At 38.4% G+C, this 14,073-nt stretch overlaps 1 protein-coding gene across 1 annotated transcript in view; it reads right to left on the minus strand.

Annotated features, from left to right (window-relative positions):
- Positions 1–10,573, minus strand: part of ABCA13 (ATP binding cassette subfamily A member 13) — a 489,034-nt gene extending 478,461 nt beyond the window's left edge. The window contains 3 exon segments of the mRNA XM_055124812.1: positions 4,845–4,968; positions 9,982–10,075; positions 10,556–10,573. Coding sequence (XP_054980787.1) covers positions 4,845–4,968; positions 9,982–10,075; positions 10,556–10,573 — 236 coding nt within the window.
- Between the last annotated feature and the right edge of the window lie 3,500 nt (positions 10,574–14,073).

Below are 14,073 nucleotides of genomic sequence, written 5' to 3' on the forward strand. Positions count from 1 at the left end.
TAGCAACTGTATAGGTAGACATCCATGATGTTTGATAGGACTATCAGTGAACCCATCTGGACTGGGACTTTTGTTCTAGGAGACATTCTTAATTACTGTTTCAATCCCCTTACCTGTGATTGTCCTGATTAGGCTTTATACTTTTCTACAATTCTGTGTGGTTTGGAGATCAAGAGGAAGGGGCTTTTAGAGCACCAGGAGGGGGTCTAGATGGGGGCACAGAAGTCACGGAGCAGGATGACGGCTGGTACTTTTGACACTGAGGGACAAAAGAGGTTAGAATCAAATATCTGGGTCCTTGGGGATATGACCAGGGTTAGAAAAGGATTGGGGAGAGGGTTGCCCAGGAGGAGTTGCAAAGGGCAGTAGAGAAATCTCTTCTCCCTGTTTTTTGATGCAGGTTTTTTTATTGTTGTTGAGTTTTGAAAATGTATATTAGACCTTGTATGCTAGACCTTTGTCTGATGTATAATGTGAGACTATTTCCACCAGTTAGTGAGATTTTTTTTGGGGGGTTGGCCTCATTGCCTTTTGTAGTTCATATACTTTTTAGTTTGATATAGTCCCACTGTATGGTTCTATACAAAAAGTTTAAGTATGCTTTTGTTTGCTTTACAAAAAGAAGTATATCATCAAAGAATTATCTGACGTCAAGATCTTGGAGAGTCTTACCTATTTTTAATGGATTTTATAGAAATAAGTTTAATATTGTTTTCAATACATTATGTTTCCCTTTGTGTATGGTATGAGAAAGAGGCTTAATTTAATAATTTTGTGTGTTGTTATCTAGTTGTGCTCACAGTTTTTGAGACTCTTCTTGCTCAAGTTCATATACCTAAACACTTTGTCATAAATTAATTACCAATTCAACTAAGAGTATATCTTTGGGCTCTCAATTCTTCCCAGTTGGTATATCTTTGTTTCAGTGTCATCGAGTTTTGATTTACTCTAGCTTTGTACTACAAGTTAAAGTCTGAGAATTCTGTGTCTCCAATAAATTATGTAAGGTTTATTTGTATTCCATACAAATATTAGAAGAATTTACTCTACATCCTTAAAACTTTCAGAGAATTTTGATGCTAATTGTGTTGTGTCTGTAAACTACCATGGGTAAGATGGTTATTTTAATGATATTGTTTCTTCCAGTTCATGAATAAGGAATATATTTCTATTTCCTGGTGTCTTCTATTTATTTTAGGAGTTGTTTATAATTTTTACTAAATAGATCTTTTACCTTCTTTGTAAAATTGATCCTTGATATTTGAACTTTTTTAAGATGGTCATAAATGAGATCATTTCCTCTTTTCTTATACATCATTGTTTACATATGAAAATGCTGCTGGAGAGACAGGACAGTGGGTAAGGTGGTTGGGTGCCTGACATATAGTCAACTAGGGTTTAATACCTGGCACAACATATGGTCCCTCAAGCACTGCCAAGTAGTATTTCCTAGGCAAAGAGCAAGCCTCGAGACCACCAGATGTAAGATAAGAACAGAGGACAAAATGCAGTAGATTTATGTGAGTTGAATTTATAGCCAGCTCCTTTACTCTATAAGTTTATTATTTCTGGGACCAGAGAAATAATAACACCTGGTACAAGTTGTTACATTGTTTGCCTTGCCTACCATACTTTTATTCTAAGCATCATATATGATCCCTCTGAGCACAGAGCCAGGAGTAATCCTTGAGCATAGCTGACTGTGCCTCAGTACCACCAACCCCCACCCCAAATAGTTCTAGGAAATTTTTAGTGAAGTATTTAGGGTTTGCCATTTACACTACCATGTTATCTGCAAGCAGTGATAATCTGATTTCTTCTTTACCATTAAAAATCTTTTGATTTCTGTTTCTTGCCTATTGGTATGGCAAGAACTGCCAATACCATGTGCTATAGTAGCCAGTGAGAGTAGATATTATTCACTTGTGCCTAATTTTAAAGGAAAAGCTTTAACTCTCTTGCCATTAAAAATTATGTTAGGAAGCGAGAGAGAGAGAGAGTAATAGTACAGGATTTAAGTCATTTGCTTTGCATTTAGTCAACCCCTAGCTCAATTCCTGGCATATGACTCCCTGAGGACCATCAGAAGTAGTCTCTGAGCTCAGGGCCAGGAGTATTCCTTGAGTATGGCCCAACTTCCTCTGCCCAAGGATTATTATCTGTAATTAGTAGTGTATGTGTGTGTGTGATCTTTTGGATAAAATAACAGTATGGAGAGAAATTCCTTCAATGGAAAATTTGCTTAGTTTTCTCATGAATATGTGTTGAATATTTAGAGGCTTTCTCTGCATCTATGGCTATTATTGTTTTTCTTTTTATTAATATGGTATATGATGTCAATTTGCATGTATTAAACTATTCTTGCAATCCTGAAAGGAATCCCTTTTGATAGTGGTGTGTGGTCCATGTAACGTATTATACTGTATTTTCTAGGGTTGGTTTTATTGAAGATATTTGTCACTGTCACTGTCATTTTCATTCTGTTGTCTATCGATTTGCTTGAGTAGATGCCAGTAACATCTCCATTCATCCCTGTCAGGTGCTAGTGTAGCCTGATGATGTGTTGCAGGCTCTTTCAGGATCAGGGGAATGAGGATCATTATTGTTACTGTTTTTGACTTATCAAGTATGTCACGGGTAGCTTGCCAGGCTCTGCTGTGCAGGCAGTATACTCTCAGTAGCTTGCCAGCTCTCCAAGAGGGACAGAGGCTTTTGGAGCAGCATCGAATTGCCCTTACAGATGTTCCCAGACTACAGAATGTAAACTTTAGGTCTACTGTAATGTTGTAATGATCTGCACACTGGCAAACACGCACCAGCCTATGTCTCTAGGCAGCACCTGGGACAGCTGTGACCTCAGGTTGATCTCCTTGAGGTTGATGGAGTACGTCCGGAGGTTGTTTGGCTGCTGGCAGAGCAGGACCCTATGGCGGAGAGTTTGTGCCAGGCCAAACACCTGTGCTGAGTACCAGGTCACCCGGTGGTTGACTGACAGCACCCCACAGTGGATGATCCACTGTGAGCACTGCCACCACAGCTCTATGTCTGACAGTGCTGCGATTCAGCTCGGGCGGGACAGGCAGTGACACTGTGGCCAATGCTGCGGTTTCTCCTTGCCCCGCTGACGCCATTCTGTCCAAATCTTACAAAACAGCCAGTGATGTCCATCAGGAATCACACATGGAGTTCCAGCAGGAATTCTAATGTAGAGGCCAGGTCACTTTAAAGACGCAGAAACTGAGTCCTGGTAAACTGGACTCTCCTTCCAGTGGAACTCTACTCACGCATAGAGCTCCATGTGTGGCATGCTGAGCCGCACATTGTCTACGGCGAGATGGTGAGCCAGGTTCAAGAGAGTGCACGGGGTTCAGGCAGCATCGAGGCCCTCTTGCCTCCAATCTGAAGATATTTGCATCCATGTTTATTAGAGATATTAATCATAGATTTTATATTTTAGCAATGTCTCAGTTGTATTTTGATATCAAGGTAATGTTGGTGCTATAGCACCTGTTTCTGAGAATTCATGTTTCTCCTACTGGAAGATCTTAGAGGGATATGCAGTAGGTCTGCCCCTTCAGGCTTGGGGAAACCTTACTAGAGAACATATCTAGTGGCCCCAACTTTTTGTTCTTGGGTAGATTTTTATACCTGTCTCTACTTTGGTAAAAAGGGATGTATGCAAGTTTTCTATTTCTGGCTGACCCAGTCTCAGGAGGTTTTAGGATTCTAGAAATTTATCTCTTTCTTCTATATTCTCCAGTTTAGTGGTGAAAATTATTCATATAATTTTATATGATCTTTTGTATTTTTGAGGTGTCTGTTATAAATTGTTCCCTTCATTTCTGATCTAATTTGTCAGGTTTTTTTTTTTATCTATTTTCTTATGAGTAGATGTTTCTCTGGTTAGTTGTTTCCCCAAAATAATTATAGTCCTGGAGAGATAGTACAGGGATTAAGGTGCTTGTCTTGCCTCTGATGCTGTCTTGCTCTCCAGTATCGCATATGGTTCTTCAGGCTCTGCCCAGAGTTGTTCTTGAGCACCGAGCCAGAATGAGCTCCTGAACCTCATCAGATGTAGCCCTAAAATCCCCACTAAAAATATTACTGCTTTTATTGATCTTCGAATTGTGTTTTGGATTTCTGTGTCACTGATATTTACCTGAATATTTATTTTTTCACCATATTTATTTCGGTTCCCTTTGCTGTTCTTTATTATTTTTGGTTTGTTTTTGGTGGGGTTTTTTGCAGTGGGGAGATTTGGGTCACCGCCAGCTGTGCACTGAGGGATCTTTTCTGACAGAGATTGGGACACCATATGCACATGGCATCAGTTAAGTAGCAATCACCTTGTGGTTCTTGAAACAGCTCTGACATTCCTAGAAGTTCACTGTTAATTTACCATTAGTTGGAGACATCATCATATCAATCATAACAATAAAAATCTTAAGGTTGTTATTTATGTTTCATAATCTCTTGCCTTCCTCAAATAATTGAGTTCTTTTATGTGAATTAGGTAGACAAAAAGAACCCCCTGCCACTGAGTGTCTCAGGAAATATTAGAGAAATTTCCCTGCCACTTTTCCTTAAGGTAACCTGAATACATGAAGGCCAGGTCACTTTGAAGATGCAGAAACTGAGTCCTGATAAACTGAAACATCCAGACAAGGAAAACCTCCTCAGGTAGACAGAAACTTCACAAGACACAAAAAAATTGCCCAATGAGACTGGTATGAGTCAAGAAGGAGGCCAGAAGTATCTCTCTAACTCCTATTTCCCCACTTATCCCTCTGATATTAAAGTGTCATTCCTATTTGATACATTAGGAAAATGATGCTGTTTCTTACCGAGAAAGGTGTTCTGCTGACCAGGCATAGCTTACATTACTGCACCTTGACCCAGTGTTGCAAAGAAGGCTTTGGACAAAGGGGAAAATACCGCGACTGGGTAGATCTCGGGGTTGCAAATAACCTGGATATAAAGACAAAAAGGAAACTATTTTGTACAACTGATAATAGAAATGAAAGACTTGTTGAATTAGATTAGCAAAGTGAAGTTATTTTTCACAATGTTATTATTATTACTCCTGTTACTAATTAAAAGAAACCTAGCATTCAGATTAAACTTTTAAAGAAGCAAAAAGGGAAGGAGGGGATAAAGGAGAGAAAAAGGAAGGAAAAATGGAGGGAGAAAGTGATTGAGAGAAAAAATAAAAATAGGAAGGAAGGAAGGAAGGAAGGAAGGAAGGAAGGAAGGAAGGAAGGAAGGAAGGAAGGAAGGAAGGAAGGAAGGAAGGAAGGAAGGAAGGAAGGAAGGGAGGGAAAGGAAGACACAAGAAAGGAGAGAGAAAAATAAAATGATGAAATAGAAAGAAGAGAGAAAGAAAGAAAACACTTTACATTTGATAGTTTCTCTACACTGTCTTACAGGTTTATGGATTGGCAAGAACTTATTATACAGCCTTGCCTCTAGACACGGTTCACTGTAAACAAAACATGAGTAAGAAGAATAAGAATAAATCTTTCCCATCTCTTCCCTCCCCACCCGGAGCAGAGCTCCCGGCGGCCGAAGACCACCGGAACTAGCTACAGCCATGCTGGAGGCGCCTCTGCACATGTTCGGACAGGCTTCATACATGAAGGTGCTGGCAGAGGAACCCAGGTGCGTGTAATCCCATCAACGGCCAACATCTAGAGAGACTTAAAAGCAAGCTCTCAGAAGAGAGTGATGCAGAGAGTCTCTTGCCCGCAGGCCTGGCTGTCTTCCCCGGGGCCCCTTGGAGGGGATGGGCTCCAGCTTCCCTCCCCACCCCAAGCAGAGCTCCTGGCAGCTGAAGACCAACAGAACCAAGCTACAGCCAAGCTCGAGGCCCCTCTCCACACATTCGGTCAGGCCTCACGCATGAAGGTACCAGCAGAGGAACCCAGGTGTGAGTAATCCCATCAACGGCCAACATCCAGAGACTTGAAAGTGAGCTCCCAGAAGATATCTTGTAGCCTACTTCTCCCTCTTGGAGAAACTGGCAAGCTTCTGAGAGTTTCCTGCCCACATGGGACAGCCTTGCAAGCTTCCCAGGGTGCATTCATATGCTAAATCCAGTAACAAGCTGGATCTCATTCCCCTGACCCTGAAGAGCCCCCAATGCAACATCGTTAGGAGGGCCGAGCCCAGATAGACTTCTAAGATCTCAGGGAAAGAACGAAATGAGAGGTTACTGAGCCTGCCCGAGAAATCAGTGATTAACGGGATTTCGTGATCGTGATCGTGATCATCTCATAAAAATAATTACTAGATTTTAAATTGGGGAAAATTGCCAAACCTACTGCCTAGGAGCTTATAATGCAAGCTTGTTTAGAAAAACTGATTGAATCCGATGTTTTCCAGGCAAATTGGATTACAACATGCCACTTCTCTGGCTACAGTGTTTTTCACATATTCTTCCCACTAGCAACCCTGGACAGAATTGAGTAGGTAAGAATAATCATGATGCTAATGACTGAAGATTATTTGGAGGAAACTAATATAATGGGTTTTAGCCCACACAACCTTGATGAAAGTCCGTTCATGCATAGCCTGATCTAGAAGACAATCTTATCCTCTAGGACTAGGAGAGCCAGGCTGCTCAGAATTCAGAACAATGCTTTGCACTTAGAAGACAGACATTAGATCTCTAACAAATAGATCAATGAGTACATGAGCAAACGAAAGAAGAGTTGAATAATAATGGAGTAGGCACTGATTCTAAAGAAGAAAAAATATTTCTTAAACAAGACATGAACCTGTGCCTACTCCCTTATATAGGAATAGGACTCCATAAACTTTGGGTTCATATTCCAGCTAGCAATAAGTACATTCCCCTAGTATAGTTTCCATGTTCTATCTCCCTCAGCTACATGTTAGGAATGGTGGTCACCACAATGAATGCTCGGTGGATTAGATTCTAGTCTCCAAGACTCAGTATCAAAAATGGTTAAAGAAAATAAATAAGGAGACATTGCTCCATAGTTGAAAGCCTGTCTCAAGAGCTGAGAGAAAAGGCAGCTGGAATAGAGAGGGGATCACTAAGTCAATGATGTTAGGAGGAATTGTTTGGGATGGGAGATGTGTGCTGAAAGTAGATAAAGAAACAAACATAATAGCCTCTCAGTATCTATATTGCAAACCATAATGCCCAAAAGTAGAGAGAGAAGGGGGAAAATTGTCTGCCATGGAGGCAGGCAGAGGATTTGAAAGGGTGGGGTGTAATACTGGGAACATTGGTGGTGGAGAATGTGCACTGGTGGAGGGATGGGTGTTAGATCATTGTATGCCTGAAACTCAAACGTGAAAGTTTGTAACTGTATCTCACAGTGATTCAATCACTGTATCACTGTCATCCCGTTGCTGATGGATTTGTTCGAGTGGGCACCAGTAATGTCTCCATTGTAAGATTTGTTGTTACTGTTTTTGGCATATCGAATACACCACAGGTAGCTTGCCAGGCTCTGCCGTGCAGGTGAGATACTCTCGATAGCTTGCTGGGCTTTCCAAGAAGGGCAAAGGAGTGGAACCTGGGTCGGCCATGTGCAAGGCAAACACCATACCTGTTGTGCTATCGCTCCAGCCCGGTGATTCAATAAAATAAAATAATGAGACAAATATATTTTAAAAGAACTAAAATAATTTTAAAACAAATAATAAGGCTTCTTACCAGACCCAACAAGCTCTCAGGTAGCAAGATGGAGCTTAAGAGATTCTTAAATGTTTAGATTTCTAGGCTACTATATCCATTGAGCCTTCTTGTGAAGTCTTATGCTAGGCCCTTTTCAGACTCATAGGGAAGATGAGACTGAGGCAAGAAAAGAGAGAGTTCTCCTCTCTAAGATTGTTCATCTGCCTATATCTTCATGAAGTATTTCTATTTTTTCTCTAAGTCACATCTTTGTTAGACTAAATTACTTGTACAAATAAGAAAAGAATATATGTTGGAATGAATATAATCATATTAGTATAGGAAACCTCATAAGTTGTTTATCCTATGTGACAAAAGTAAACTTGTATGTTGTACTATATAGATATAATACTCAATTAACATTTCATCAACTGATTTAGTCATGATTTTTATTAGAACTTGAGCTTTTTTCATCATCTGAGATGCCCTAGCATCTCATTTATTACATGAGAGCTCTCACCCTTTATTTCACTCTCCAGCTATACCACTATATTACTTATCCTGAATGATAAATTCAGTTTTCCACTATTTCATCATGTCATTTAACTCTTTGCTGGTGCAAACTTGCCTCTCTCAAGCCAACCCCTTTTGAGTGACCTTGATAACTGCACCAACACCCTGAAACTAAATCTAATAAAAATACATCGCCTTGTCCTACCCATGTGACAAAATATTTTCCACTCTTTGCCATGTCTCTTTCTCAAAATATTCCTGACGCTGTACTCTTTTGACTTCTCTCAAGCACTCCAGTTGCTCTTTGCTGATACTTTTACTTGTCCTCTCAATGTTTATTCTTGAGACCTTCATTCTGGCAGTTTTTCTTATGTACATTCATCTATCTCCAAACTCAGGTGAACTTTGGGGTCATAGTTGACTTATGGAACAGCTCAACCAATCTCAGAAATAGGCTCCTCACGTTCTACATGCTCCAACTGCACAAAGCCACAAATTCTAGCTGCTGAACATCTTCACTGAGGGTGCACTTTCCATCCACTGCTGTCACTTGAACAAGTTTCTCTGCTCATAACTTTCAGATACTGTAGTTCCTTTTAATCCCCCTTTTTTTTTTAACTGAATCACCGTGAGATTCAGTTACAAACTGTTTTATGACTGAGTTTTAATCATACTGTGCTCCAACACCTGTTCTTTTACCAGTGTATATTTTCCACCAATGTCCCCAGTTACCCTCTGGCCACACCCCAGCCCCTCCCCCCACCCTGTCTCTACAGAAGGCATTTTTCTTCTCTCTCTCTCTCTCTCTCTCTCTCTCTCTCTCTCTCTCTCTCTCTCTCTCTCTCTCTCTCTCTCTCTCTGTCTCTCTCTCTCTCACACACACACACACACACAGACCTTCATTTTTATAAAGGCCAGTCTTGCCTTTATCAAACCTTGCATGTTTGTTCTGAGCTCCAGTGTTGATCCCCTACTTAAAATTCAATTTTTACTAGCACAATGCCTATACCATTACATGTTCATGTTTTTATAATCCAAAATTATTCAGCAATTTCAGAGAATCCTTTAGGTGTTTACTATTACTATACAAAACCCTTTATTTATCTTACACTACTTACTCCTCAAACCATATCTCTGTAACTCTTCACAATAAGTTCCCTTTGTTTAACTTTCACTGTGCTGTTTGCCCTAATTTCTTTTTCCTTGCATTCTGTGCTCCCAATTCCTCAGAAGCTCTTTCCTAGAATAGATGGTCACTCTTTATGTAATTCACCAAATGCTTTCCTACTGTATTGTAGCAGTTGACCCTGAAGTAAGTTCTGCAATATGAAGGAAAATACTTTGTTCACCATTTATCATCAGCAGGGCAAGTGACACAGAAGTCACTAAAATTTATTTGCTGGTTAAAAATTGAATTAATTGAAAATCACAGATGAAACATACTATTTTGGATAAAATCAATTATTTAAACTTTTGTTTATGTAAATTTGTTATATTAGTTGCTTAGCTTATATTTCAAGTAGTGCAACTCTGATGAAAACAAAATGTGTCAATTTTATGAATGATATTGTTATAGTCTAAAAAGAGTTCCATTTTTTCCTGTAAAGTTCTTCTTGGTGCAGAGATTCTTTCTTTTATTAAGAAAAACCTAACTTTATGTCTTTTGGCACATACTCCAGAAATAACATTATTATGTTACAAGGGAACTACATTCATTTATTTTACAAAGTATTCTGCTTATAAAAAATAGAGGAGAAAAGTGCTATGTTATTTTTCTCCAGGGATTTGTAATCCAAAGTATATTTCAAAGTAAAACTTACATGTTTCTCTATGTCTGGGAGGTTCTTGAAAACGAAGTATTGTCAGAATCATGAACAGAATACATGGCCAGAAGAATTCTGCCAGGGAAAGAACCTAGGGAAATTGTTTAAAAATAAAAGAACTTAAGTGAGTTATTACAAAGAATTATGATATCCCCACCTAAAGCTTGAGATGCCAGGTCAAGCCTCCTTCATTAAGTCATTTTCATTCCTAGATAAAGTTTGAGAACAATCATTAAAAACAAGGACCCAGAGTCAGACCCAATTCCTTGTTGCTAAATATAGATTCATGACTGTTGTTTCCTTGTCCTTTTCCTACCAGAGATGTCTTCCTTTTCCTCTATATTTTATTTATTGTTGACTTTATTACACTAAATAAATTAAATAACATGATTCATATTTCTCATGTCAACAAATTATTTCACATTTATCATTTTTTAATATTTACTCCTGGCATTTCCATCCAAGCTAATAGAGTTAGTATCAGCACACTCATTTTCATTTTATAAGTATTTTCTAGTGTTACCTATCACATGGGGTTCATAACTATCAGATTACTTATTGCATAGATTACAAGTAGATACACCACCATTTACATTGTTAATGAATATTTTTTGTATAAATAGTTTTCCACTTAACTCTTCCTTCAGTTTCTAAATAAATGTTTAAAACTTCCATTATTGGAATCAAATATCTTGATACAGACTGAAAAAGAGCTATTTAAAGAATCACACTAATTTACATAACCCTGAATTTTCTTGTCAGATGAAAAGAAGTTCCCATAAAATATATGCAATTTAATCCTTTGGGGAAGAGAAACCCAAGGACTATCCCAATGAAAATTGTTAGTCATAAAATTATTTTATTGTCATTTTGTCTTCGTTTTTATGGTTAGTAATGTTTTTTCTTGTGTTCATATAAATCTATAGAATCAAGCTTCTAGTTAGAAAATAAGCAAAGAACTTAATAACATACAAAAAATTTAAATGTGCACATCAAAAAATTAAATAATATTTAAATGCTAAATAGAGTGTTTTAATTTTTTAGACTCCAAGTTATAATAAATTAATCTCAAATAAATTTTGTGTCCTTTGCTCCTTTAAACTGCCATGGCATTATTTGAAAACCAGCAAACAAATCTAAATGTGACCATGTGAGATTATGCAGCCTGAAATCACAAGTACAAAACACAGCTAAAAAATAATGTTTTAGTTCCTGGTTTAACTAAAGAAGAAATAATCACCTTCTTTGAAATGGCCCACAAGGAAGTGTTTTTATGCCAGAAAGTGCATAATTATGAAAAGCTCTCTGACAAAGCCATGACACTCAATATTATTTGTCAAAATAAAATCATTTAACAAAAAAAATGTTAACAGGAGATTTCCTGGATCACAATGAAATGATCAGTGGGTCAAATCTAAGCCATAAAGGTCAAGAAGATACAGAAGACCATAATTAATTGCAGTAATAGTGTTCATTCTCTATAGCAAATTAATAATGTATTAGAGTATGAAAAGGGAAGTTGGTAGGAGATCTCATTATTCATTATAGTGGAATTTAAATGTGAAAAATAGAAATAAACCTCAATATTCAACAATTACACATTTAAAATAGTTATTTTAAGACAAAGAAGTATAAGGAAAATAGTATATAGAACAAAAACTCATAGAACAACTTTTTTTTTTTTTTTCTTTTTGGGTCACACCCGGCGATGCACAGGGGTCACTCCTGGCTCATGCACTCAGGAATCACCCCTGGCGGTGCTCAGGGGACCATATGGGATGCTGGGATTCGAACCCAGGTCGGCCGCGTGCAAGGCAAACGCCCTACCCGCTGTGCTATCACTCCAGCCCCTAGAACAACTTTTGATGTAATAAATATATACAGGGTTTCTCACTATCCGAACATTAGTATTGGTATGGAAACATCTATAAACTGAAATGATATTTAGTGAAGTATTAATTACCATTAGTTTATATGGGGAAAAATGGTCACACGCTCTAAAAACTAAGTCATGGTAAATAATAAACCATACCTAAAAGAACACTCATGTATAGTAAAAGTAGTAATGATGTAGTAGACGCATTAAAGGAGTTACAAGGAAAACTTGTTGTGGGTCACTCGCTGTGAGGTCTCTGAAAGAACTGCTACAAATCCGATGTTGAACATAGAACTTGCTCTTTGTCAGTTCAACATTCTCAGTGAATTTCTTTCAGTTAGCAAATGGGGATACTAATTTAAGTCTTTCCCCTTTTTTTGATGTTTGGATGCACAGCAGAGCCTGGCAAGCTCCTTATGGCGTAGTTGATATGCCAAAAACAGTAACAATAAAAGGTCTTATTCCCCTGACCCTAAAAGAGCCTCCAATAGTTGGGAAAGATGAGTAAGGAGAGGCTGCTAAAATCTCAGGGCTGGGACAGATGGAGACTTTACTGCTGCCCGCTCGAGTAAATCAATGAACAACGGGATGACAGTGCTACAATGGGGGACATTCCTGGTGCTACTCAAGGAATCATACTTGGGAATCATGATCAAACATGGGTCTCCTGTAGGCAAAGTATGTGCTTCAGCCGGTGGACATTTTTTGCTGTCCCTCATGTAACCCTTTCACTAAAATAAAGTAGCATAATGCAAACTTTCGAAAGGTTGTATATATGAATTACTAGGAAATTCAAATAGTCTGAAAGAATACAATCACTCTCCAAAATTTCAATCATTAGTTCATTTAGAAAACAAAATGATGAGTAAAAAACACATGTTTCTAAGAAGAAATACTTTTTTATATCAGCACTTACAGATCTGCTCTGTTGAGTCCATTATCATATACTATAGAATGTGTTTATATAATTTATTTAACAATCACTTAATTGATACTTTTTAAATACTTTTTAAGTTTTTATGTTTGTAAACAGGGTTATCATTAGTTTTACATGGATTGACTGACTTTAAAAAGTACCTCTATAGTATGTCAAAAATATATTAGAATGCGAAGCAAAACTTATTAATTTTAAAATTAGATATTAACTTGGGTACATAAAACCACAATTTCCTCCATGAAATCTAAATTAATTTAGTTTATCTCAATCTTATGAACCCACTGAGGTGGTTCTTCTCAGTAGTAACTGATATCAATGAATTTTTACATAGCTGTCATATTGGTTTGCAAAAAAACCAATAACATTCATTAAGAGCAAGCATTTTATGTTAAATATGGAATTATTTTCTGAATCTATTTTTCACTTAATTGGTTTCAGGGTGGGGTTGATTAGTATTTTCTACTGTTTCTTAATTGAAGAAGTCAGCCTTTTCTTGACTTCAGATATTGCAAATGTTTTATTTACCATTTATTGTTTACATATTTTATGTCATTTATTATTTTTAATTCATAGCACCTAAATTTAAAGAACACAGCTAAAGCCAAATTAAAACTGTGGCAACTAGGTATCAGAAACAGTAAAATAGGACAGACACACAATCTCAGAACGAAGCAGCTTGCTGAAGAGATGCCTCCCGACTTTAAGCCAGGCCCATCTCACTGAGTGCCTCAGATGGGGGTAGGTGCTGTCCCTCCACCTGGCCCCTAAGAGCCCCAGCGGCCACCATCTTCCAGAATCCAGTGAGAAGTGCAGGTATGCGGGTTCAGTGACAACAACCTCCAGGCCTAAGGGATAAATAAGGGTATGGGTGGGTCCTTCTCAGCTCCTCATCCCTATGGGACCCTGGAGGTCACACCCACAAACTGCCTCCAGCTACTATTTAGGATCCTGAATAGCCATGGTCCAGAGACACACAAAAGAATACCAGAACCGAGTAGAAAGACTGCACTCATCTATGGTATATAGAATATCAGAGTGGGAGACTAATACCCAAGAACCGTAGAAATAAGTACCAGGAGGTTGACCCCATGGCTTCGCGGCTGGCCTCACGTTCCGGGGAAAGGGCAACTCAGAGAAGCGATCACCAACTACATTGTAGTTGAAGGCCATGTGGGGGAAGGGAGTTGCGGGCTGAATGAGGGCTAGAGACTGAGCACAGCGGCCACTCAACACCTTTATTGCAAACCACAACAGCTAATTAGAGAGAGAGAACAGA

This window comes from Sorex araneus, chromosome 2 (assembly GCF_027595985.1).
Source record: "Sorex araneus isolate mSorAra2 chromosome 2, mSorAra2.pri, whole genome shotgun sequence".
NCBI lineage: Eukaryota > Metazoa > Chordata > Mammalia > Eulipotyphla > Soricidae > Sorex > Sorex araneus.